The sequence below is a fragment of the Sinohyriopsis cumingii genome, chromosome 1 (assembly GCF_028554795.1).
Source record: "Sinohyriopsis cumingii isolate HCF-2022 chromosome 1, ASM2855479v2, whole genome shotgun sequence".
Classification (NCBI taxonomy): domain Eukaryota; kingdom Metazoa; phylum Mollusca; class Bivalvia; order Unionida; family Unionidae; genus Sinohyriopsis; species Sinohyriopsis cumingii.
This window is the reverse complement of record NC_142961.1, coordinates 141,593,942-141,617,126: the sequence shown is the minus strand read 5'-3', so window position 1 is coordinate 141,617,126 and position 23,185 is coordinate 141,593,942. Positions and strand designations below refer to the sequence as shown.

Below are 23,185 nucleotides of genomic sequence, written 5' to 3'. Positions count from 1 at the left end.
GAAAATTTGCCATTAACTTCCCATGGGTTGGTGGTTCTTCTAGAGGGTTTCCTCTGTTCTTCCTCTGCCAGATTTATTGGCTGACATGCAAAGCATATCCTGTGCTTCAAAATGTCATTAAATGACATAATTCATAGTGAACTCAACTAAGATGAATTTTATCAGTTACCTCCTGTTAAAATTCTTTGTACATCATATTATAGTAAGGTAAATCTTAATCATTAAAGCATCTAATGCACAGTAGGTAAATTTGTTATACTCAATCTTTCCCAGTTCCCCATCCCCCATAATGAGTTTTGTGAAGAGTTCACAACAAAAACATTAAATTTACTACATGTATCATACCCAGTGTTATGTATATTTGATTTAATTATATCTGATTTAATATATATTTATTTCAGTTTAATTGTTTGTCAGTTTTACATTTTTTATTTTTCATTGCATGATGTTGTAATGTGGATTTGTTCACTAGAGATAATACTTTTTTTAGAAAATAGTTTGACCTTAACTGTTAGTTTATAAACACCAGGTGTTGATCTAAATCCTGACCTTGTTTCAGAATTTGTAGCAACCTTCGTAGACAAGTGCTATTTTATTTTAAAATGATTCGTTGTTTCCAAGGTCATGATGGGACTTTGTCTTTAAGATATAAAAAAATTTTTTTTTTTATTTCTTAGAGGAAAAATTATTGGTTTTTGTCAGGGTCACACTGGGTAAATGTGATCTGTAACAAGTATTTGCTTCTATAAATTTCCAGAAGATGATCATGTAACCCTTGTTTATGTTTTAAAAAGCCCATGTTTTGGAGAATTAATCAGTAGAAGCTGGGCTGTTAAACTGTTAGTTGTATGTTGTGCTGTTTGGAGTTATTTCAAATTACTTGGTTTGGAGTTATTTTAAATTACTTGGATTCAAAAGGATTAATTCTGTTATTTTTCTGGAAAATACATGTGCTCATGTAATATTGTGGAACAAGAAGAGTTTTTTATAAAAATTTATTCAGCTATCAGAAACTGGAGTGATAATTATTGTTTCTACAAGGAACTGTAGACTTCAACACAACTGATTGCAGCATATATCATCGTCTTCCATCTTGGATTCTTCATCGGAATTCAAATGTGGAATCAATAGAACATTTTGTTATTAGGACTACTAAAATTTTAGTTTTGGATTATTTTTGGATTTGATTCTATAAAACCGTAAGTTCATATTTTTTCATTTTTACAGAATGTTTCCAGGGAAACAAATTATTGTATATTTTTCAAAGCTTGTTGTTTTCACTCTTTCGTGTGTTACTGTTTATTCGAGCCTAAACAAGTGACATCCATCCTTGTATTTAGTCTTGGAAGATATTCATATGAAAACATTTGTGTATATATCTAGCTGTTGCCATAATACATTGACTTCTCCTTCAAAATGCGTTCTTTAATCACATTACATTAGGAATATTAGCCTGCTGCCTTGCGAATCCAGCCCAAGTAAAAGATGCAAAATGGCTTTTTCTGTCTCTCATGTATATAAAGGGCAATAGATCTTGCCCATTACTTCCCTTGCCACCAGCAGGTGTTGCCAGTTTTTAGCTTTGAAGCTGTACTAATAACAGAGTACAGTTTAACCTCCAACAATTCAAGTCATTTTTGTGTTCATATTGAACCATCCAATGATCCTTTTGGATTTATGGCGTTTAATAATCATTCTGCTGCGGGTTGTATACACTTTTTTTTATAGTTTCTGCCAAATTTGAGCAATTTTGTCACCTTTATGGACTTAATGTATTTAAGACCACGTTCTCCCACACTGTCATTGACCTCATGCAAGGTCATTAAGAGTTAGAGTGACCGACTAATTTTGCAAAAAGTTCAAAGCAAGGGAGGATAACCACAACTCCTGTATTGTATCACTATGTAGAAAATGTACATCGTTGATGCCATGTGGCATATGTAACACATGGTCAGAGGAAATCTGGGCCTTAATGGTCTAACGCTAAAGAACGATGGACTAAATCAAGGATGGAAGGCGTTGACATCCTTAGGATTCATCCCAAGTCAGCCTCCATTGAGAGTCTTGTGGGGGGATGCAGAGTTTTGCCCACCACCACTGACAGTTTGTTGTGTGCAACCATTGGCCACAGTCACATCAGGAATCTCTGTCAAAACAACCATATTCAGATCCAACCATGGAATGGACTGAGTTCAGCTTTAAAGCTGAAATCAATGAAATTTTGTTGGGTGTTGGCCACTTCAGGATTCCCTCCACCCCCTACTGCTATTCAAGACTACAAAGTTAAAGCATCTGTAGGTTTCAGTGAGGAGGAAGATACTCTGTCCTTCTGACTCTTCCTCAGTCAGCTAAAATTAAGATAATTGACCAGCTGTCACGTAGAATTGGTGACCCAGGAAATTCTAGGGCTTTCTTCTCAGAAAGCCATGTTCCAGCAACATTCTCCTCTTGCTGGGAAAAGACTCACTATGACACATTCAGTACTGGTCTCCCTGCCCTCAACAAGAATTTAGCAGCCATCCACATATCTGCTACACTGTATTATGAAGTGGACAAAAATGTTTACCATACCACATCCATGCTAGTTCAGAACATCGTTGCCACATCCTCAGTGTTAGATTTGGTCTCATTAGCAATCTTCCAACTTGCAGAGAAATCCAACAATAGCCATTCTTGGGAGGTGACAGCCAGGTGTGCTAGGGTCCTTAACCGAGCAGCTCACCATACTATGGTCATTGCCTTGATGGCTGTGGCCAGCTAAGACCTTATATGACAAGATGCATTTCTGCAGTCCAGATTACTCAAACCTCATCTTGCTCATTCTTGCTTTATGGATGACCCTGTTTTGGTCACTTTTGATTTTTGAAGGAAGAATAGAAGTTCGGAGGCAGGCAGCTTAGGAACTGCTTCTTTGACTTGCCTCTCAACCCACACAGATGTTCAGAACCACTCCAACCCCTACCAGTGTCAAGGGACATTAAGTGCCCTGGGGACAAGGGATCATTTCAGTCAGATATGCACCAATACGAGTCCCAACCCAATGCCAGGAGACAACAGTCTAACCAACCTATGTGGCAATTGTATAGAGGTGGTAAGAAACCAGATTTCTCTACCTTCAAGCCTCCTAACAGTAAATATTGACCTACCCTCCCCACTTCCTGTGGGCAGCTAACTCCTGCAATTTTGGAATTACTGGATCTCCCTATTCCTGCAGAACAGTTTGGTGATTCAGGTCATTTTGGAGAGGCTTCTGCTTCCTTCATCCAAACCCCTCCTCTTTCCTGCTCTCCCCATTTCTCAGACATACTGTCTGATCAGAAGAATGATGCCTTTCTACAACAGGAGATTTGGTCACCCATCAAAAAACAGTTGGTGGAGATTGTGCAAAGACCACAGTCTCTAGGGTTTTATTCAAGGCTGTGTTTTAAAGTTCAGGCCTATCATGGACTTGAGTTGCCTCAACCAATTCATTGCACCTTCAGAATTCAAGATGGAGACAGTGAGATCATTCCCCCTCTCTGCCCGAAAGGACAAGGATGCTGTCAGTCTTGATCTGACCGATGCATATTTTCACCCTGCATCATAGAACTTTCTTCATTTTGCTTTTGCTTACTATGACACATTTTATCAAAGTCCTTCCCTTTGGCCTAATCATCAGCCCTGGGCTTTTACCAAGGTTATAGGTTGCATCATTGCCTTGTTCCTAGAGATATCATATACAGTGATGGCAGTGGAGTTGAATGAATTACTCTAGAAACACATGGTCAGTTCTATCCTACTCCAAGGCAGTAACAATCTCCTGTCTCTTTTAGATCATCTAGACTTTCAAGTGAACTGGGAAAAGTCAGACATCCGTCCATCCCATAATTTTGTCCGTCTGTCCATCTCTGTATGGAGTTATTGACCAACCCAAATCTGATGTGGCTTCCTTGTGTTAGAATCACGAAACACGTCAGGTCTGTTTCCAACTTGACTTGAATTTCAATAAGAGAGATTGCAGCTCCTTGGATTATTCAGTGCAGCAGCTGATTTGATCTTGCTCAGCTGTCTTTTATGCCCCCAATGCTAATGATGTTGCAAGCACAATGGCACCCTTTTTCAGTTTCCCATGATCAAACATTCATGAGCATACATGAGATATGATCATTCCTTTGTCAGTGGCGCAACCCAGGTTGGCTGAGTATGTCAATCCTGCTGGAGAAACCCCAGGCACCAGTCTATATGGTTGGGGTGTCCACCTCTTGCCCAACTTCACTACCATCAGAGAGCCAGGGGAACGGCCTCAACACATCAACATTCTAGAAATGAAGGCTGTCATCAATGCCTTTCACTTCTGGAAAGATTGACTCTCGGGCAAAACTGTCCTCATTATGTTCTACAACTCTGTGGTGGTGACCTATCTTCTCAAAAAAGGGGTGGGGAGGTACCACATCACCCATCCTGTGTGTTGTGATTTGGCAGTTTCTACATTGGTGCAATAATCTCCATATCCATATCAACATGCAAATAATACACATTTCTTGCAGACAAAGTGTCTTGGCTGACACTCTATCCAGGAAAGGTCAAGTCCTTACATAGAATGGTCTCTCTACCAATTGGTCTTCACTCGGATCTGTGCACTTTGGGAGCATCCAGTGATTGACCTTTTTGCAACAAGCTGGAATTGGGAGTTATCCACCTTCGTCTCTCCAGTCCAAGACCCAGAAACTTGGGCTATGGATGTACTGTCAATCAATTGGGAGGGGTTGTGGGCCTTTGCCTATCCTCCCACAGTCCTGATACCAAAACTAATCCAGAAGTTCCTTGGGTCAGAAATGCAAGATGATTCTGATAGTCTTTCTGAGGTGGGACAACTCCTGGGTCACCAATCTAGTTGATGTAGTGATAGATCTACCCAGGTAGAGATTCCAGCCAACCTGAATCTTCTTAAGTAACCACAGTCATGAGTGTTCCATCCTTGCCCAGACAATCTTCTTCTGCACACTTGGCTTTTATCAGGGCAACCATGTGAGACAAACAATTTAAACCGTCAGTTGTGGAAAAAATTTTGAGAGGAAGAAGGCCCTCCACTCTGAAGGCATATGTGGGAAAGTGGCATGTTTTCTGGGACTGGTGTCATATCAGTAACATTGTCCCTCTGAGTACCTCAATCCCTCAACTGGCCAACTTCTTTCTCTGACTCTTTGAGGAGAGACAGTTGGCATCAGTTAATATCAAAGGTTACCACTCCATGATCTCAGACACGATTACAACCTATCAGATCTTTTAGCCAATTTTGATTGCAATCAACAAAATTCCTCTCAGTTCACAAAATAGAATCTGTCTTAGGTTTTAATGTAGCTCAATTCAAATAAATTTGAACCTTTAGCCCACACCTTGGTAAAGTTACTATCATACAAAACATGTTTCCTGATAGCTTGAGCTTTGGCATGCAAAGTCAGTAAGCTTTGTGTTTTCTATGTGAACAATGTTAGGATTCTGTGTAGTAGGGACTGTTGTCAATGTGAATGGTGTTAAGATTAGTAGGGACAGTGTTGTCTATGTGAACTGTGTTAAGATTCTGTGTATTAGGGACAGTGTTGTCTATGTGAAACGTGTTAGGATTCTGTGTAGTAGGGACAGTGTTGTCTATGTGAAACGTGGTAGTATTCTGTGTAGTAGGGACAGTGTTGTCAATGTGAATGGTGTTAAGATTAGTAGGGACAGTGTTGTCTATGTGAACTGTGTTAAGATTCTGTGTATTAAGGATGGTGTCGTCTATGTGAACAGTGTTAGGATTCTGTGTAGTAGGGACAGTGTTGTCTGTGTGAACTGTGTCAGTATTCTATGTATAAAGGACAGTGTTGTCTGTGTGAACTGTGTTAGGATTCTGTATAGTAGGGACAGTGTTGTCTATGTGAACAGTGTTAGGATTCTGTGTAGTAGAGACAGTGTTGTCAATGTAATTTGTGTTAAGATTAGTAAGGACAGTGTTGTCTGTGTGAACTGTGTTAAGATTATGTGTATTAGGGACAGTGTTGTCTATGTGAACAGTGTTAGGATTTTGTGTAGTAGAGACAGTGTTGTCTGTGTGAATAGTGTTAGGATTCTGTGTATTAGGGACAGTGTTTGTGTGAACTGTGTTAGGGTTCTGTGAAGAAGAGACAGTGTTGTATATGTGAACTTTATTAGGATTCTGTGTAGTAGGGACAGTGTAATCTATGTGAACTGTATTGTGATTTTGTGCAGTAGGGACAGTGTAATCTATGTGAACAGTATTTGGATTTTGTGTATTAGGGACAGTGTTGTCTATGTGAACAGTGTTATGATTCTGTGTATTAGGGACAGTGTTATCTGTGTGAACAGAGTTAGGATTTTGTGTATTAGGGACAGTGTTATTTGTGTGAACAGTGGTTGCATTTTGTCTAGTAGGGACAGTGTTGTCTGTGTGAACAGTGTAAGGATTCTGTGTATTAGGGATAGTGTTGTCTATGTAAACAGTATTGGGATTCTGTATAATAGGGACAGATTTTATATGAACAGTGTAGTGTAATCTATGTGAACAGTGTTAAGATTCGTTGTAATAGGGACAGTGTTGTCTATGTGAAAAGTGTAGTGTAATCTGTGTGAATAATGTTAGGATTATGTGTGTATGTGTGATTTGGATTTTTAACATAGCTTTAAAAAAAATCAGTCATTATGCTACGATGTCTGCAGTGTGACAGTTTATAGTGATGTCTAGCACTGGGGTGTCATGCCGCAAACATGTAGCATGCTGTCCCACCCAGTTACATTATCCTGACACCAGGCTGACCAGTCCTAACACTAACCTCTTAATGCTGAGCGCCAAGCAAGGCAGCTGTTAGTACCATTTTTGTAAGTCTTTGGTATGACTCGGCCAGGGATTGAACCCATGACCTTCTGCTTCCGAGGCAGTTGCTCTAACCACTAGGCCACTGGAACAGTAGAGGTAGGATTCTGTATATTAGGGATTGTATTGTCTATGTGAACAGTGTTAGGATTCTGTGTAATAGGGACAGTTTTTATGTGAATAGTGTAGTGTAATCTGTGTGAACTGTGTTATGATTGTACGTATTAGGGACAGTGTTATCAGTGTGAACATTGTTAGGATTCTGTTTATTAGGGACAGTGTTGTCTGTTTTATATGTGAACAGTAGTGTAATTTGTGTTAGAATTCTGTGTAGTAGGGTCATTGTCGTCTATGTGAACAGTGTTAGGATTCTGTGTAGTAGGGTCATTGTTGTCTATGTGAGCAGTGTTAGGATTCTGTGTAGTAGGGACAGTGGTATCTATGAGAACAGTGTTAGGATTCTGTGTAGTATGGACAGTGTTGTCTATGTGAACAGTGTTAGGATTCAGTGTCATAGGGACAGTGTTGTCTCTGTGAACAGTGTTAGGATTCTGTGTAGTAGGGACAGTGTTGTCTATGTGAACAGTTAGGATTCTGTGTAGTAGGGGCAGTGTAGTCTATGTGAACAGTGTTAGGATTCTGTGTAGTAGGGACAGTGTTGTCTGTGTGAACAGTGTTAGAATTTTGTGTAGTAGGGACAGTGTTGTTTGTGTGAACGGTGTTAGGATTCTGTGTAGTAGGGACAATGTATGTGGGAACAAAGTTAGAATTATGTGTAGTTGGGACAGTTTTGTCTGTGTGAACATTGTTAGAATTCAGTGTAGTAGGGACAGTGTTGTTTATGTGAACAGTAATAGGATTCTGTGTAGTAGGGACAGTGTTTGTGTGAACAATGTTATAATTCTGTGTAGTAGGGACAGTGTTGTCTGTGTGAACAGTATTTAGGAATCTGTATAGAAGGGATAGTGTTGTCTTTGCCAATAATTTTAGGATTCTTTGTTAATTTTTTTTGAAAGTGACATATATTTTGCATAACTTGGTGTATTCAGCCTAACCTGTAGTACAGTATGTCTAAAATTTATCCATAATTTACCATTGACATCATCCCTGGAATAAACCATTCAGAACTCAGTGTTATGACATTTGAAAGCCTGATTTACTTGGTTAGAATCTAAGGGGGATTAGTTCATAGAGCATCAGACTCAAAATCCAAAGTGCAGGTTCAGCGCCCACCCAGGTCAGCCAGAGTTGGCTGTCTTAGACTTTCCTTGGTATAGGTACTTATTTCCTCATTATGATCTAGCCAGTGTTGTGTTGAAAGGACCATTTAATAATCAACAAGCTGTCAAGCAAACCTAAAGACATTCTGATTATAATGACCAATGTGATTCAGGAAAAGCATTTGCTTTTGTTTTAGTTGAATTAGATTCATACAAATCCAGGATGTGGGTAACTCCCTATCATAGATAAGGGGAGGTTATTATAATATCTTGGAAGAGTTACTTCCCTTTAGATACTGTTGTTTTCACTCTCTATTGGATATAGATGGGAAACATATTTTGTTTGTCTTTTTGGGTGGGCAGGGCTTGGAAGGTAATCTATTACATTTATGCAGTCAAATAAGTATTTTCAGAAAAACATAACTTACAATAAATAAAAATATTTAGGAATTGTTTAAAATGTTTATTTTCCAGACATTCACAACTTGATTTTGATAAATTTCGAAATGAAAGAGTTTTAAATAGTAATACAAGATTTTGAGTAAGGCTTTTTACTTTGTGGAAAGAGGACTTTGACACATATGGTAGAATTATTGATGAAAGCAATTCAGAGGTGAAACAACTTTTCTATGGAACACTTCTTTTATCATCCAGCAATACTGTGAAATACAGATTTTGTTGTTGTTGTTGTTGTGGGGTTTAACGCCATTTTTCAGCACGATAGGCTATACATGGCGGCCAGTATTAATGGTGGAGGAAGAACCCGGAAAACCCCGGAAAGAACCGCCAACCCACGAGAAGCTACTGGCAAGCTTTCTCGCATGCCCACTATATATATATATGTCTGGGAAAATGCATCAGAACCTTGACTTTTCCTTGTAACAAACATAATTACATAGGCAGAAATTCAGTACAATAATTAAGGTAACACATATTTTCTCTACAACTTATTTACCACAGCAGCCATACTACTGAAAATATCACTGTAGAAAAGTCTAAAATAAATAAGATAAAAAGTGAATAACACATCACATGACTTGCTGTGTGATACCAGCATATTTGAAATTTCACTGTTGGTAAGCACATTTAGAAAATCAACTCATATGGCACTTAAATATAATATACATACATGTTTATAGTCCAGATTTTACAGTATTTAAATATATATTTTAATTATGTAACTTAATTACATTAACTAGAATTAGAATTTGTTAATTAGAATCAAAATCTTTAGTTTATTTGGTCTGAAACCTGTGATTCTCATTAAATAATATAACTAATTCACATGGCATATTGTATTGTTCAAGTAATTTAATAACTCGAGTTAGATCCTGTATTTATTACATAATGCAGTATTATTAACTCTAATAGTCTACCATTATGTATGGTTATACTAGAAATTATTAACTACATGTCAACTCAGACTATTTTCTATCTACAGGAGCTATGCTGTGTGGACTGGGGTTTATTTCTGCCATAATTGTTGGAATTCTTGATGTACATGGTGTAAAGCAACTTGGAGATGAAGCCAACTTGAAAACAGAGTCTAAAAAAGTGGTAAATTAACATTTCATGTTCTCTACTACAGTTTGAAGCTTATAATACATAAAACTAGGATTTCATACAAACTGAGTTTTCATGCAAGACCCTTTTTTTTTGTTTTCAAATTTGTCATTGTCTACATTGAAACATTTGTACAGTAGATACATGGACAATATGTACATATTTATTTACAATGGATAATTATAATAATAAATCAACCCTTGCTGTCAATTTTGTATATTGTCTATTGTCTACATTTTGCTACATAATACAACTCCTTCATATCCACTTTATATAACTTATTGTTATCACTCTACTAAACTAAACACTAAAACTCTACTCCAGACTGAACTCTCTAACTGAGCTACATAACTGACTGATTAACTAAACATAGTGAATTCTTCCACTTTGATTTGGATGTAACTTATATTTCAGATTTCACATTGACATTCACTATTTTGCCAGATTACATCTCTTGCTATAATTAAAATAATATAATCTACTGGTCAACTCAACTTAAAAAATATGTACTGGTCAGCTCAGTTTGGGAAGGAGGATGCTTGGTGACTAAGAGTTCATTACATGTCCCCTACCATGTGTATACCCTACAGATAGCCTTTCCACATGGTAACTTAACCCTTGTGTTATGAGTGCAATTCTCTACAAGCTGAGCTATCGCAGCTCCAAGTTTTATGGAGAAGACATTATCATAAAGATCATAACAGTTCATTTCTGAAAAATCATTTCATGGTTGTGCTTGTCAGAATTTTACCAGCAGTTTTAAGAATATGTCAATACATTTCAAAGGGAGTTAACCCAGTTAGATATGCATGCAGCAGTAGGAGGAAGAAAATTGGCTTCCATTACAAAATTATGTTAATTTAACTGCAATTTAATGTCATAAATATAGTAGAGAATGGGGCAAAGGATGTCTCAGATGTGATTTTGCCTTATCTATAATAATGATAATAATAATAATAATAACAACAGCAACAATAGTGCATTATTTAGATATGATCAGCAGATGATACAAGTGGTAATACGTACAACAGTTATATACAAGTTTCATAATATTGACAAAGTATGTGTGTATATACATAAACACTGTTATATTACAGATATAAAAATACATGATTCACCAGTATGACCAATAAAAGTTTATAAAACTTATTTCCAACGGATTCATGAGAGATCTTGATTTTGGAGCAGGGTACATTTTGCAATTATATATTCATCTAAGCTAAGAAATTAGTATTAAATACAAAAAAACTGAATCCAGAATTAAAAAGTATAATGATAATTCATTCTAGTAAAATATCATTGTTCTCTGTTATTTTGATTTCCTTTGTTTCAAAAGGTATGACTTAATAGACAATTTGAAATGATCTGTATTTTTGAATTTTTTTGTTAGGCTGGATAATAAGATTTCATTCATTTATAGTGTTATAAAGAAAGTTGTCAAAGCTATGCTTCTGACTTTTGGTGTAACAAAATTAAATTGAATACTCTTAGTGACAAAATGGTGATGATCACTGATTTCAACAAATGTCTGGCTTATGTAAGATGGACATTTCTCATTAAATATTTTATGAGGATGATTTAGCCTTAATTGTTTTACTCATTCTTTCACTTTTAGAATTCCTACACTTTTAGGTTAATACTGTCTGATGTTTGATCTGGGTTAGCATTCCTACACTTTTAAGTTAATGCTGTCTGATGTTTGATCTGGGTTAGCATTCCTACACTTTTAAGTTAATGCTGTCTGATGTTTGATCTTGGTTAGCATTCCCACACTTTTAAGTTAATACTGTATAAATCTTGATCTGGGTTTGGCATTCCCACACTTTTAAGTTTATACTTTATAAATCTTGATCTGGGTTAGCATTCCCACACTTTTAAGTTAATACTGTATAAATCTTGATCTGGGTTTGGCATTCCCACACTTTTAAGTTTATACTGTATAAATCTTGATCTGGGTTTGGTATTCCCACACTTTTAAGTTTATACTGTATAAATCTTGATCTGGGTTTAGGATTCCCAAACTTTTACATTTATACTGTATAAATCTTGATCTGGGTTTAGCATTCCCACACTTTTAAGCTTATACTGTATAAATCTTGGTCTGGGTTTAGCATTCCCACACTTTTAAGTTTATACTTTATAAATCTTGATCTGGGTTTAGCATTCCCACACTTTTAAGTTTATACTGTATAAATCTTGATCTGGGTTTGGCATTCCCACACTTTTAAGTTTATACTGTCTGATGTTTGATTGGGTTAGCATTCCCACATTTTTAAGTTCATACTGTCTGATGTTTGATTTGGGTTTAAGGTTACTTATAAATCTTACCGCTTTATCCTGTGGTATTCAGAGTTTTGGAGATTTTCACCAGTTAAAGCATACCAAGAAGAAAGGCAGTAGTGAAAATTACACTGTATTAGAGCAGAACATAATGTATTTTTAGTTTGGCAAAGATAAACTCTAACCTGGCATTTCTGTTAGTATACTATTCACTATGCATTTACTGGAAAGTAAGTGATATATATATATATATATATATATATATATATATATATATATATATATATATATATATATATATATATATATATGGAGACCTAAATGTTTAAGATACATTTGAGAATTGATTATGTGTCTATTAAAGGTTATTTTTGAATTCTCTTATTTTTGTTTTCTTCTTTTAGCTTTGGGCCCAAATTGGACTCTTTACATCTTACACAAATGTGATGATAGCCTATTGTCAGTGAGCCAAAGCCAAAGATTGAAAAATTTTAGCTCTTTCCAAAGCTTTTCAGAAATTTAGTCCAAATCCTGACATGAAAGCTTGATACCCCTGCTATCTGCATTGATTAAAAGCTTACAGTCAGAGGTCATGCTTTTTTTTTATATCAATCATGTAAGAGAAAAAGGAACAGGTCCTAAAATACCACCCTGATGTACACCACATGGTATTGTCAAAAGTTTGTGGATGGTTGTACCTTTACACATATCAAAGAAAGAAAATAACCTGATTGAGTTTGCAGGGAAGGGATTTTGATGACTGTTAGAGGAATTTAATAGCTTTTGAGTTTGTTTTAGACTTGAGATACTCAATAATAAGACACTATGACTTTCTACATGCTTTATAAGGTTTGACTTTTATGAAAAATACAGGCTTGAGGCTTAAGAAATGATAAGTTTTGGAAAAAGAAAACATTACATCAGGAATTTTTATTGAAATCAAGAAATTTCATAGAAATCATGAATTATCAAATGCATATATCATGCCTTTGCACTCTAAGAACATCACAGGAAGTAATGTTAAAGGTCACAAATTCATCATTACTCCTTTGAATAAACTTAAAATATTTAGATGTTAAAATCAGTTTATCCTCCCCCCCCCCATGTCTACAGCACTTCAGTTTGTTCTTCCCCAGCATTTACACTTCATGTTGCTTTCATGCCAATCCTTTTTTTCACCTTAATAATTGTTCCTGATTTTTCTTGAATGAAAATAACAAAACAGGTCAAATTATAATAAAGTATTTCACAAGCTCTTCAAGTATATGTCACATTGTATTATTTATAGTTTCATAAATTTAGGTTCTAATGAAGATGAGTCTGAGAATGTATCTATAACATATACTCAACAGATTTTGCATTACTCTAAGTTGATGTAGGGAGAAATTATTGGAATTATATGTCTCAGTTTGGCATAAAATATTTCATGCTTTGAAGTACATTATCATGAAATATTAAAATTGCATGGTGAAAGAAATGCATATATCACATTTCAGGGAAATATGTTAACATACTTGCCATTTTTGTACATTCCAGAAAAGCACTGTTTGTGGAAAACGTATTGTGACATTTATTTACCCTTATTATTTCAGAGGCCATCTGACATCAAACACTTTTCCATCTCCTTCTGGCTCTTAGTGCTGACTATCATGTTCTTCTACAATGGTGTTTTCCCATTTGTGGCAGATTCCAGGTATGTGTGGCTAGTGTCAGAGTTTTAAGAGATCATCAGTAGAGTTCATTGCTTTAAGAGATGTCATTCTATAATTTTTTCAACTTTGAAATATAAACATGACATACTTTGAATCTGAAATATGTACATGACCTAATTTGAATCTGAAATATAAACATGACCTAATTTGAATCTGAAATATAAAGATGACCTAATTTGAATCTGAAATATAAATATGACTTAATTTGAATCTGAAATGTAAACATGACCTAATTTGAATTTAAAATATAAACATGACCTAATTTGAATCTGAAATATAAACTTGACCTGATTTGACTCTAGAATATATACATGACCTAATTTGAATTTGAAATTTAAACATGACCTAATTTGACTCTAGAATATAAACATGACCTAATTTGAGTTTTAAGAGATCATCAGTAAAGTTCATTGCTTTAAGAGATGTCAGTCTATAATTTGTTCAGCTTTGAAATATAAACATGCCCTAATTTGAATCTGAAATATATACATGACCCAATTTGAATCTGAAATATAAACATGACCTAATTTGAATCTGAAATATAAACATGACCTAATTTGAATCTGAAATATAAACATGACCTAATTTGAATTTAAAATATAAACATGACCTAATTTGAATTTGAAATATAAACATGACCTAATTTGAATCTGAAATATAAACTTGACCTGATTTGACTCTAGAATATATACATGACCTAATTTGAATTTGAAATTTAAACATAATACCTAATTTGACTCTAGATTATAAACATGACATAATTTGAATTTGAAATATAAATATGACCTAATTTGAATTTGAAATATAAACATGATCTAATTTGAACCATAACCACAGATATATTCATGTGACCAGGACAGCAGATGATAATGAAATCAAAGTTAATAAAAAATCATATGGCGAATAACAATCCTTTCAAGTGCACTGGATCCAGCAAGGGATCGTTTGTCAGGTATTGATTAAGATAAATGCAATAAATTGACAACGAACAGTGCAAAACTAGTATCTAACTAGCTGAGCACTTTCGACTCTTTAATGAGTCTTTTCCAAAGGCAAGTACAAAACACAGACAAGACAAACATATGAAACTGAAAAATGATTATGTTTGCAAAACTTTACATGGCTGTTTCTACAGGAATTAAACCTTTGAACTTTATTATGTTTCAACTAGTTTATTTCAGCTTGTTGCTGATACTGGAAAATATTTGTATTGACCTAGAAATCGATGAGCCATAACGACATCCATTATTTTATGTAAATTTATGTAAGTGCAAATTATATCCCAGAAATATCATAATTATAGTAGTCACAGGCTATTAAGCAAATTTAGAGAATTATTTAAAAGAAAATGTGTCAGCTGCAAAAGATAATTTTATTTGTGCATGGTTGTCTTTTTCTAGTCTTCTTGGTTTAAACCGCTTGGTTTCAGTCTTCTAAGGCAGTGTATCCAGGAAGATTCCTTTTCTTTCCTGGTTTGGGAACTCCAGTTGGGGTTGTGAGCAATTACAGTAAGTGTTATATCACTGAAAGTGTGGCCATGGGTAGAGAAGTGTTCTGTGACCAGGCTTCTGTACAACTTCTTTGTCATCCAATCAGATCTGTAAAAGTTGATCCTTCTGTGTAGCTTTTCAGTTTCTCTGACATACTGAAGGCTACAGATCTTACACGTGATGAGATAAAGGCCATTCTCTAAACAATAAAAATACAAATAAATGACTTTACACAATACAAGCACAAGAGGTGAGTGAATCACAGTGATTTCACAATGAAAGAATGATGTGTTTTACTCATATGTAAAAATGTATGCACTCAAATAGTGAAAATGATGAAAACAAAGGGACAGATGTACAAGATATCTTTACAATCCCCAAAACACACTGGGTTTTACAAATCCCAAACATTAGCCCATAGCCAAAAGATTACATGTATGGAATTACACACTCCGTTACCAGCAACACTTTATTCAGCTCTACGGCTTACATGGTCAAGCTTCACAGCTGCTATGGTCAGTTCATATGGTTAGCTCTACAGCTTGTACCACGATGACTCCGATCACTCCAATAACTCTGATCGCTCTGGTTACACTGGTCAACACTCCGATTACTCTGGTCAGCTGAAAATACATCTAACACTAACACTATGCATGACATGGGCATATACAATAAAACATAATGACATTATATAGGGTAAAATATACAGATTACATTATCAGCACAATAATTACAAAACAATACATAAGTTCAGAAGTGAACCTAACTGCCCGACAAGAATCCTAGGTACTAAACATTTCTTAGAAATGCAACTTGATATTGCTAATATAAATCTCTTGCTAAGTCACAAACAAAAATAGAAAATATTTGCATAAAACTACGTAAGCCGAAGCTACATGGAAAATATACTAAACTAAACATGGTAGTACATTTGCTATAACTTATACACAAGAAATTAATAAATAACTCACATACCTCTACAGCTGAAGATGTGCAAGTCCTTAAAGTAGACTGCTCACTGACAAGACAAGCGTTCTGTAATATAAAGATTTTGTCTTATGGTGAGGCATTTATACACAGACGATGCTGCAATACATGTCTGTGTTCTGGAAGTATTCAGTTCTTCCCATCGATAGCACTTCGCACGTGTGACATTGGATGAACCGAACTCACTATTTTGAAATCTTTTTACAATATAGATAAATCATCCTTGGGTACCTTTGTACACAAAAACAAAACCCACGTACATGTATTTAATAAATAAAAGGAGTATACAATTCCGTGACAATTACATCATACTGGATTGAGAATTTGTAATTCATTCTTAACTGAGATTTGAATCTTGGTCAGCAGGGTACATCAACAATCACCCTGCTGTATACACCAACCCTTATATTCCCTTAATCATATGTACAAATTCTTTTATCTATTTTCCATCCCATTTGGGTATGTACATATGAATTATGCATTTCACGATTTTAACGTTTTTGTAAATCAAGTAAAGGGGCCATAAATCCTTGCATGGTCCTGAGTAAGAAACTTTGCTATTTAATATAAGGTATGCCTGTGTAAAGTTGTACAAATTGAATGCATTATGCAGTCCTTGATAATTTCCAATGTCTTTCTTTGTAGTAAGTTTATCAAGTTGAAGTATGGTGACAAGTATGGTATAGACACAAGGACCGCAGCCTATCTGTCAGGAGCGGTGTATGATGTATCCATGGTTGTCTCCCCTTTCCTGGGCGGATTAATTGTAAGTTCCAGCCCCATGCTGCATTATGAAATGTTACTGTAATTCAGAGATCAATCTGTTGCTTACTTAGCAAGGACTGGACATTCATCAAAATTATTATTATATCACCTGTAAATGACATGGGTATCATTTTATCCATCACTAACGGCGTCATTGTCAGCATTGAGACTTTCTATTAATGTTTCTTGAAACTCATTATTGGCATCCTACCAGTTTGTATCCATACAAGAATTATTTTGCTTTTCAAAATCAGCTTTCAGTATATATACTTAAACATTACAATTCGTTTGCTTCAAGAAACTAATGCTTAAATTATTCTGTTAAAGATGGCTTGCAGAGTAGGCCAGTTCTTTACATAACCTGATTCTAACAAAGGTCCTTTCTGAAGCATTTGTCATCATCCACCTTCAAAACATGCTATTAAATTTATTTGAGTTACCTGTTTTATTTCGGCAAGCACATTTCCTTTTACACTTTTATAGCAAATATCCTGAAGGTAATTATCATCTCAAGATGTGAATCTCGAAATTATGTCGCAACTTGTGTTAGTGGCTGCCTGAATCTTCATAAGCAGGTGGATCTTGTAAATAATGTTAGATCAGCATTATTCATTGAATAAATGCAGTTGCTATACCTAACTTATTACTCATTTTATATCATAAATATGTGTATTTATTAAGTCATCCATGACATGCAGGCAATGATAGAATGGTATGTGATTTTTTTTTTCTTTTTTGGGGTGACCACTCCATTGGCATAAGTGGTTTGCCTAGGATGTGTGAGCTCATGGGTTAAATCCCTGGCTGAGTCATAACAAAGACTTTAAAAAATGGTAATAACAGGTGCCTTGCTAGACGCTCAGCATTAAGAGGTTAGTGTTAGGACTGGTCGGCCTGGTGTCAGGATAATGTGACTGGGTGGGACATGATGCTACACGTCTGTGGCATGATGCCACAGTGCTAGAGATCACTATAAACTGACACACTGAAGACATTGTAGCAGTATGACTGAAATATTTATTATGCTTCATATGAAAATACAGATGATATTGGAAATGTTTACTCAGTAGAAACTATTTCAGTTAAGTTTTTCTGATCATTTTAACTTGTTAGACAAAATAAGACAATTTTAAATGATACACAATTCATTGTTTCCATTAGTGTACCAGATAAGTGCGATCATAAGAAGCCTTTGAATAATGAGACATACTCTCATTTTGGTGGCAGTGGCATTAGCTTCAGCAGTGTTAAGATGCTGTGATAAAGTTTTTGAGTACTGTCTTAAAGTTTTTAAAGTCATATCTTCTACATTGTTGGCGTAATTAAATTGCAACAATATTACAGTATTACTATACAGCTCAAGTTTATATCGTGATGTGTTTTGAATTCTGTCTTGAGGCTGTTCTATTTAAACATAAATGGTACCTAGGGAAGGCACTATTTTAAAAATACAGTGTTCTCTGGTTATGTTCATATGCAGATGATGACAGTTTCTGAATGCATCTTTGGGTGACTACTCCACATTGAAAGTGCCTTCCCTGGGTCCCAAGTATGTTTTACTGGAACAGCTCTCATCTGTATTGGCTGAATTCTGACACTGTTTACAGTTGAGACACCACATTATGCAAAATGTATCAAAATTGATTATTTTCTTTTTCAGGATGTGATTGGAAAACGAGGCATTCTGGCTCTGTCTTGCGCCTTACTTACAATACCTGTTTTTGGACTACTTGCTTTCACGTACTGGTACCCTCTTATTGCAACATTATGGCTTGGAATCACATACAGCTTTGCTGCAGTAAGAATTTATCAAATGTATTTATGATGTTGACATAATTTTCCTTAATATTCATCATATTTTTTTCTTCCAGCAAATCTTTGGATGGTTTTGTGTACGGAAGTTAATAATAGAACTGCGGTGGTACACCTCTCCCTCGATAGGTTGTACACAATGGGGCCAAAAACACAGACCACACTATAAGCAAGGGTGCGAGTTAATGCGGGACACCCCAAAAAATCCGCTAGACAACGAGAAAACCACAGGGTGGGGTGGGTGGGAACTGGTTGTTTAATGACTGAATCCTTTGTTTATAATTGTATCAATAATAATTGTCAGTATAATGCTTTTTCTAATGAAGTTGTTTGTTATTCTGTATTTATAGTACACTTCGCCAATAGTGTGTGCGGTTTCATATTTTTGATCTTATAACATGTGAACATATTACTTAATGTGATTCTAATTGGTCCAAATAAGCCCATGAAATTATTGTGCAGTATTCTCTTTACTGATTGGCTACAATAGTGGGAAAACATTTTTTAACCCTGTCTTCTTGTATGTTTTGTTGTCAATGAACATTTTCACCTCCATTTTTTTAAATTCAATTCACAAAAGGAAAAACGGTCACGTCTGTCTTAATATGGCCAATTTACCACTGCAAGGGCTTGTCATGTAATGTATAACATATCATAACATAATAAATGGCTAAAAACCCAAGACAAGAACAACAACAACAAGTAAAACTAAGGGCATTGCTCAGGTCTTAGCAAATGTGTAAAGTTGGGGTTGGAGGGGGCAGTAAACCTTAAGCATGGAATCCACCCTATATACAAGTGTTGTTTATATGTTTATTTACAGAAGTAAACAAACTTACCTCTGTTCACAGAAGAATGTAGACATAAACCAGTCTCCAGACATACTGAAGTTATTGAACCATTGCATATTTACATGGTAAATATGTGATGCAATTCCAACTCAGAACAAAATTTGTTTACATATTCTGTAGTCTGCTGTTCCAAGTCAAACACTGCAAATATCTGGTCACAAATACATTAGAGTCAATATGGGAATTTATGCATCCAGGAAACCTTTCAAATGAATATGACAACAATGTAATGTTGTGAAAGTGACATGTTAGGTTACGTAAACATGGGCCGTCTAGTGCAGTCTAACTGGTACTGCATCAAACAATGTGACATCACAAGCATTTGACATTTTGTTGAAAAATAATTTTGCCTATGTAAAATGTTTTGTTTACTTGGAAAGATGCTCGTTCTTTCACTATAGATTATAAGAAACTTTTAAATGTTAATACTAGTTCAATGTTGTTTGGGACTATTCTTTACGCACAACAAATAAAAAGCGCAACGTCTGTCAGAATGAGTGAAATTTTTCGTTCTTCTTTCTATATAAATAATTTCCACTGAAATAAAAGCTTTGTGATAAAAATAAAAAGAATCTCAAATGGTTAATGATTTTTCTAATGAAGTTCATTATTCTGTATAAATTACATTTGTTTTCAAAATGTCCTCCATCTGAAAGATCATGAATTTATTCCAGCTGGTTTCAACAACCATCACATATACGCAAAAACATTTGTGTATTACATCACTGCTTTTTGTTTTCTTTATTAGTCTGGTTGAGGGTGTAGTAGGTAACGTATTGCTAAGCAGGGAGTCTACGAACCAGTGAACCAGAGTAACTGTTGATAAACCACAAACAAGATTACTTTTTTCAAAAACTTGCAACATTTATTTCGTGAGATAATTGTCTGTGTAGATACTCAATTTTTGTGTTGTTCAATTAGTAAAATATTCATGCCATGATTTCTTTGTAAGTAGTAGGGAAACTTCTTATCACCCTTGAATATATCTCTAAGTGCCAATTCAGGAATTCTCTGAAACTTGTTTCCTACACAATGATCTGTGAAACAAAGTTCTATTTTATGAAGTATTCATTTTGCTTGGTTGCCTTGCTATATTTGATCATAGTTATGATTGAGTAAGTTAATTTAAGGTCCTTTAATAATATTATATACACACTGACGAATTGAGTTTACCCAAAATATGACTGGGGCTGCTAGATCTTAGCGTGTAGGATTTGAATGACTTTATGTTTTCTTTTATTCCACCCCCATTATTTGATTCAAAAAACATAATTAACATGATAATATAAAGGAGACCAGCTTTTAATTTAGTGCAACAATACAACAAATACTTCCACTAGTGAGATATCAAAATACGGTCAGTACTTAATTAGGTTCTCAGAAAAATTCTCACGGACATAGCTGTTACAGTAGATTGACATATTGTACGTTTAAATACAAGAGGACACGTTGCATTTATGATGATTACACTTAAAAGATAGAACTAAAACACAAATTTCACTTGATAAATAAATTATTTAATTGGTATTTATTTATTTATGTACTGCCTCAACTAGGCATGACATTTTCATTAATTGAAATTTTCTTGAACATAATTAATTACTGTGTACTTAGAATGTCATTTGGTAAGAAAATGTAACAAATTATATGGCTTCTTATTAAAAGTTCATAATTTGATAATGATTAAAATTTTCAGGTACTATTTACTTTTTTCGACGATAAACAAGCGATGTATCAAAGTTTCCGTTACCAATTTTGATCGCAATTTTCTTCAAGTTCAACAACTAGGGATACATTTTTTGGTAGTTTCTGGTTTTAAAAATGTGATCCATGCCTGACCTCATGTTATAAGTGGATTTGCGAGTTATCTAGGTAGTGGTGTATTACCTTGTGCTTTTTTCCTGATTGTGCTCATTTACCTAGTCATCCTTTTATTTTTTATACCTGTATCATATACCATTAGTTAAAGATTTAGCTTGGGTCAATTGTGTGATGTTATTTGTACAGAACTATGATTTTTCCTTTTTAGATCTACTTTATCCCTACATTTTCACAAAGTGTTGCTGGGAAGACTGACAATATAGTACCAGTATTAGTCATAATTATTACTGTATGTCCAACTGAAAACTGCACAGAACTAAATCTGCTGTCACATGTGTTGGCAGAATTGGGTCTATGCAGTTTTTTATAGAAACAATCAGTGGAACAAACAACATAGACCCTGGTCTGTAGGTGCATATGTGACAGCAGATCAGGGCCTATGTTTGCAGATGGACGTGACTGATATGCAAGCATATATGGTACTACTAGTCATATTAATAATAAGTTATTAGTAGATGTATAGCATATATTGATAATTCAAAATAACTGTTCAGAGTTTCAGCTACCTTAATGAAATTATACTGTGTGGTCTTTTTATTTGATACTTTTGTTAATATAGTAATGAATGTTTTAAGTATCATGAACAGTACTTTTAAAGAATGCCAAAACTAAGTCTCAGTGGCATACTTTTTATCCATGAGCTCACTTTGTAAGAATGAAGCAATAAGTGTAACTTGCCTGCTGAGTAAGAAACAATTCCCGTACAAGAGGTTGCTAATATGCAGTTGCAAAGGGAGGTAAGTTTTGCATCTGTTTGATATTTATATGGAATGTTTGCCTGGTACATTGAAAAGGAATGGTGTTTGGTGATTATGCTGTACTGTTACTACATGTTGACTGTTGAATGCTTGAAATATTTTATTTGTAACTATAAGACACAAAAAAGGTCTGTTGATTGCAAGTTTTGTATGCTGTACCGCTTGCAGGGTGATCATGATTTGGTGTCATCTGTCTGTACATATGTACATCTATCCTAACAGGCTTGTTATCAAGATTGCATAAAAACTGTTCAACAAATGAAATTTGGCAAGAGTATTTATATACATGTGTAGAAAAGATTTTCTAGCGATTACAGCCATTGCTCAATTTTTGAAGCATTTACAAAGTTTTGTACTTGTATGTTTGGACAAAAACCTTGTTAGCCTGTTTAAACACAAATCATTCAAGTCAGACTAATGAAATTTGAAAGGCATGTTTGCATGCATATTTAGATGACTTGGTTACATTTTCACACCATTAAAGCAGTTTTTATAAGTTTTTGATATGTTGAACCCATACCAGTCGGGACACACATGCTTTATAAACACAGTTTTATAACATGCATATGCCTATTGAATGTTAATTAAATTTTAAGGTCAAAAAAAAATATTGTCTTTGAGTTAAGGAACATCAAAAAATAAGTAAAACCCGTCAGTTTAATCCATTGGCAGATCATTTCCATCTGCTATACACCATCTTTGAAATAATTTTTATTTTCTTGCTTTCATTCTTATGTATATTTAAATCACATCGTTTATTAGTTAATTCTTGTTATTGTTTTTATTTCATTATTTACTAATGTAATGTAACATTGTATTTGGATTCAGCTTTGTCCGAAATCAAGTTTATTTTCTACCTGACACGAATAATTGATTTTTAAAAAATCCTGTAAACAACTAATACATAGCTAAAATATTCTTTATATGTATGGGTTTAATATTATTATCATTATTAATAGAAGTAAACATGTTTTTGGGGGTATGGGTCTAGGGTTATTGGAATTCAACTACAATTT

General features: G+C 34.7%; 1 protein-coding gene across 2 annotated transcripts in view; it reads left to right on the top strand.

Annotated features, from left to right (window-relative positions):
- Positions 1 to 23,185, top strand: part of LOC149808034 (lysosomal dipeptide transporter MFSD1-like) — a 71,142-nt gene that overhangs the window by 31,960 nt on the left and 15,997 nt on the right. For both annotated transcript variants that reach the window (XM_089972847.1, XM_089972856.1), the window contains exons 7-10: positions 9,512 to 9,627; positions 13,506 to 13,606; positions 16,748 to 16,868; positions 18,528 to 18,665. In XM_089972847.1, the coding sequence (XP_089828973.1) occupies positions 9,512 to 9,627; positions 13,506 to 13,606; positions 16,748 to 16,868; positions 18,528 to 18,665 (476 nt within the window). The remainder of the gene's footprint in view (positions 1 to 9,511; positions 9,628 to 13,505; positions 13,607 to 16,747; positions 16,869 to 18,527; positions 18,666 to 23,185) is intronic.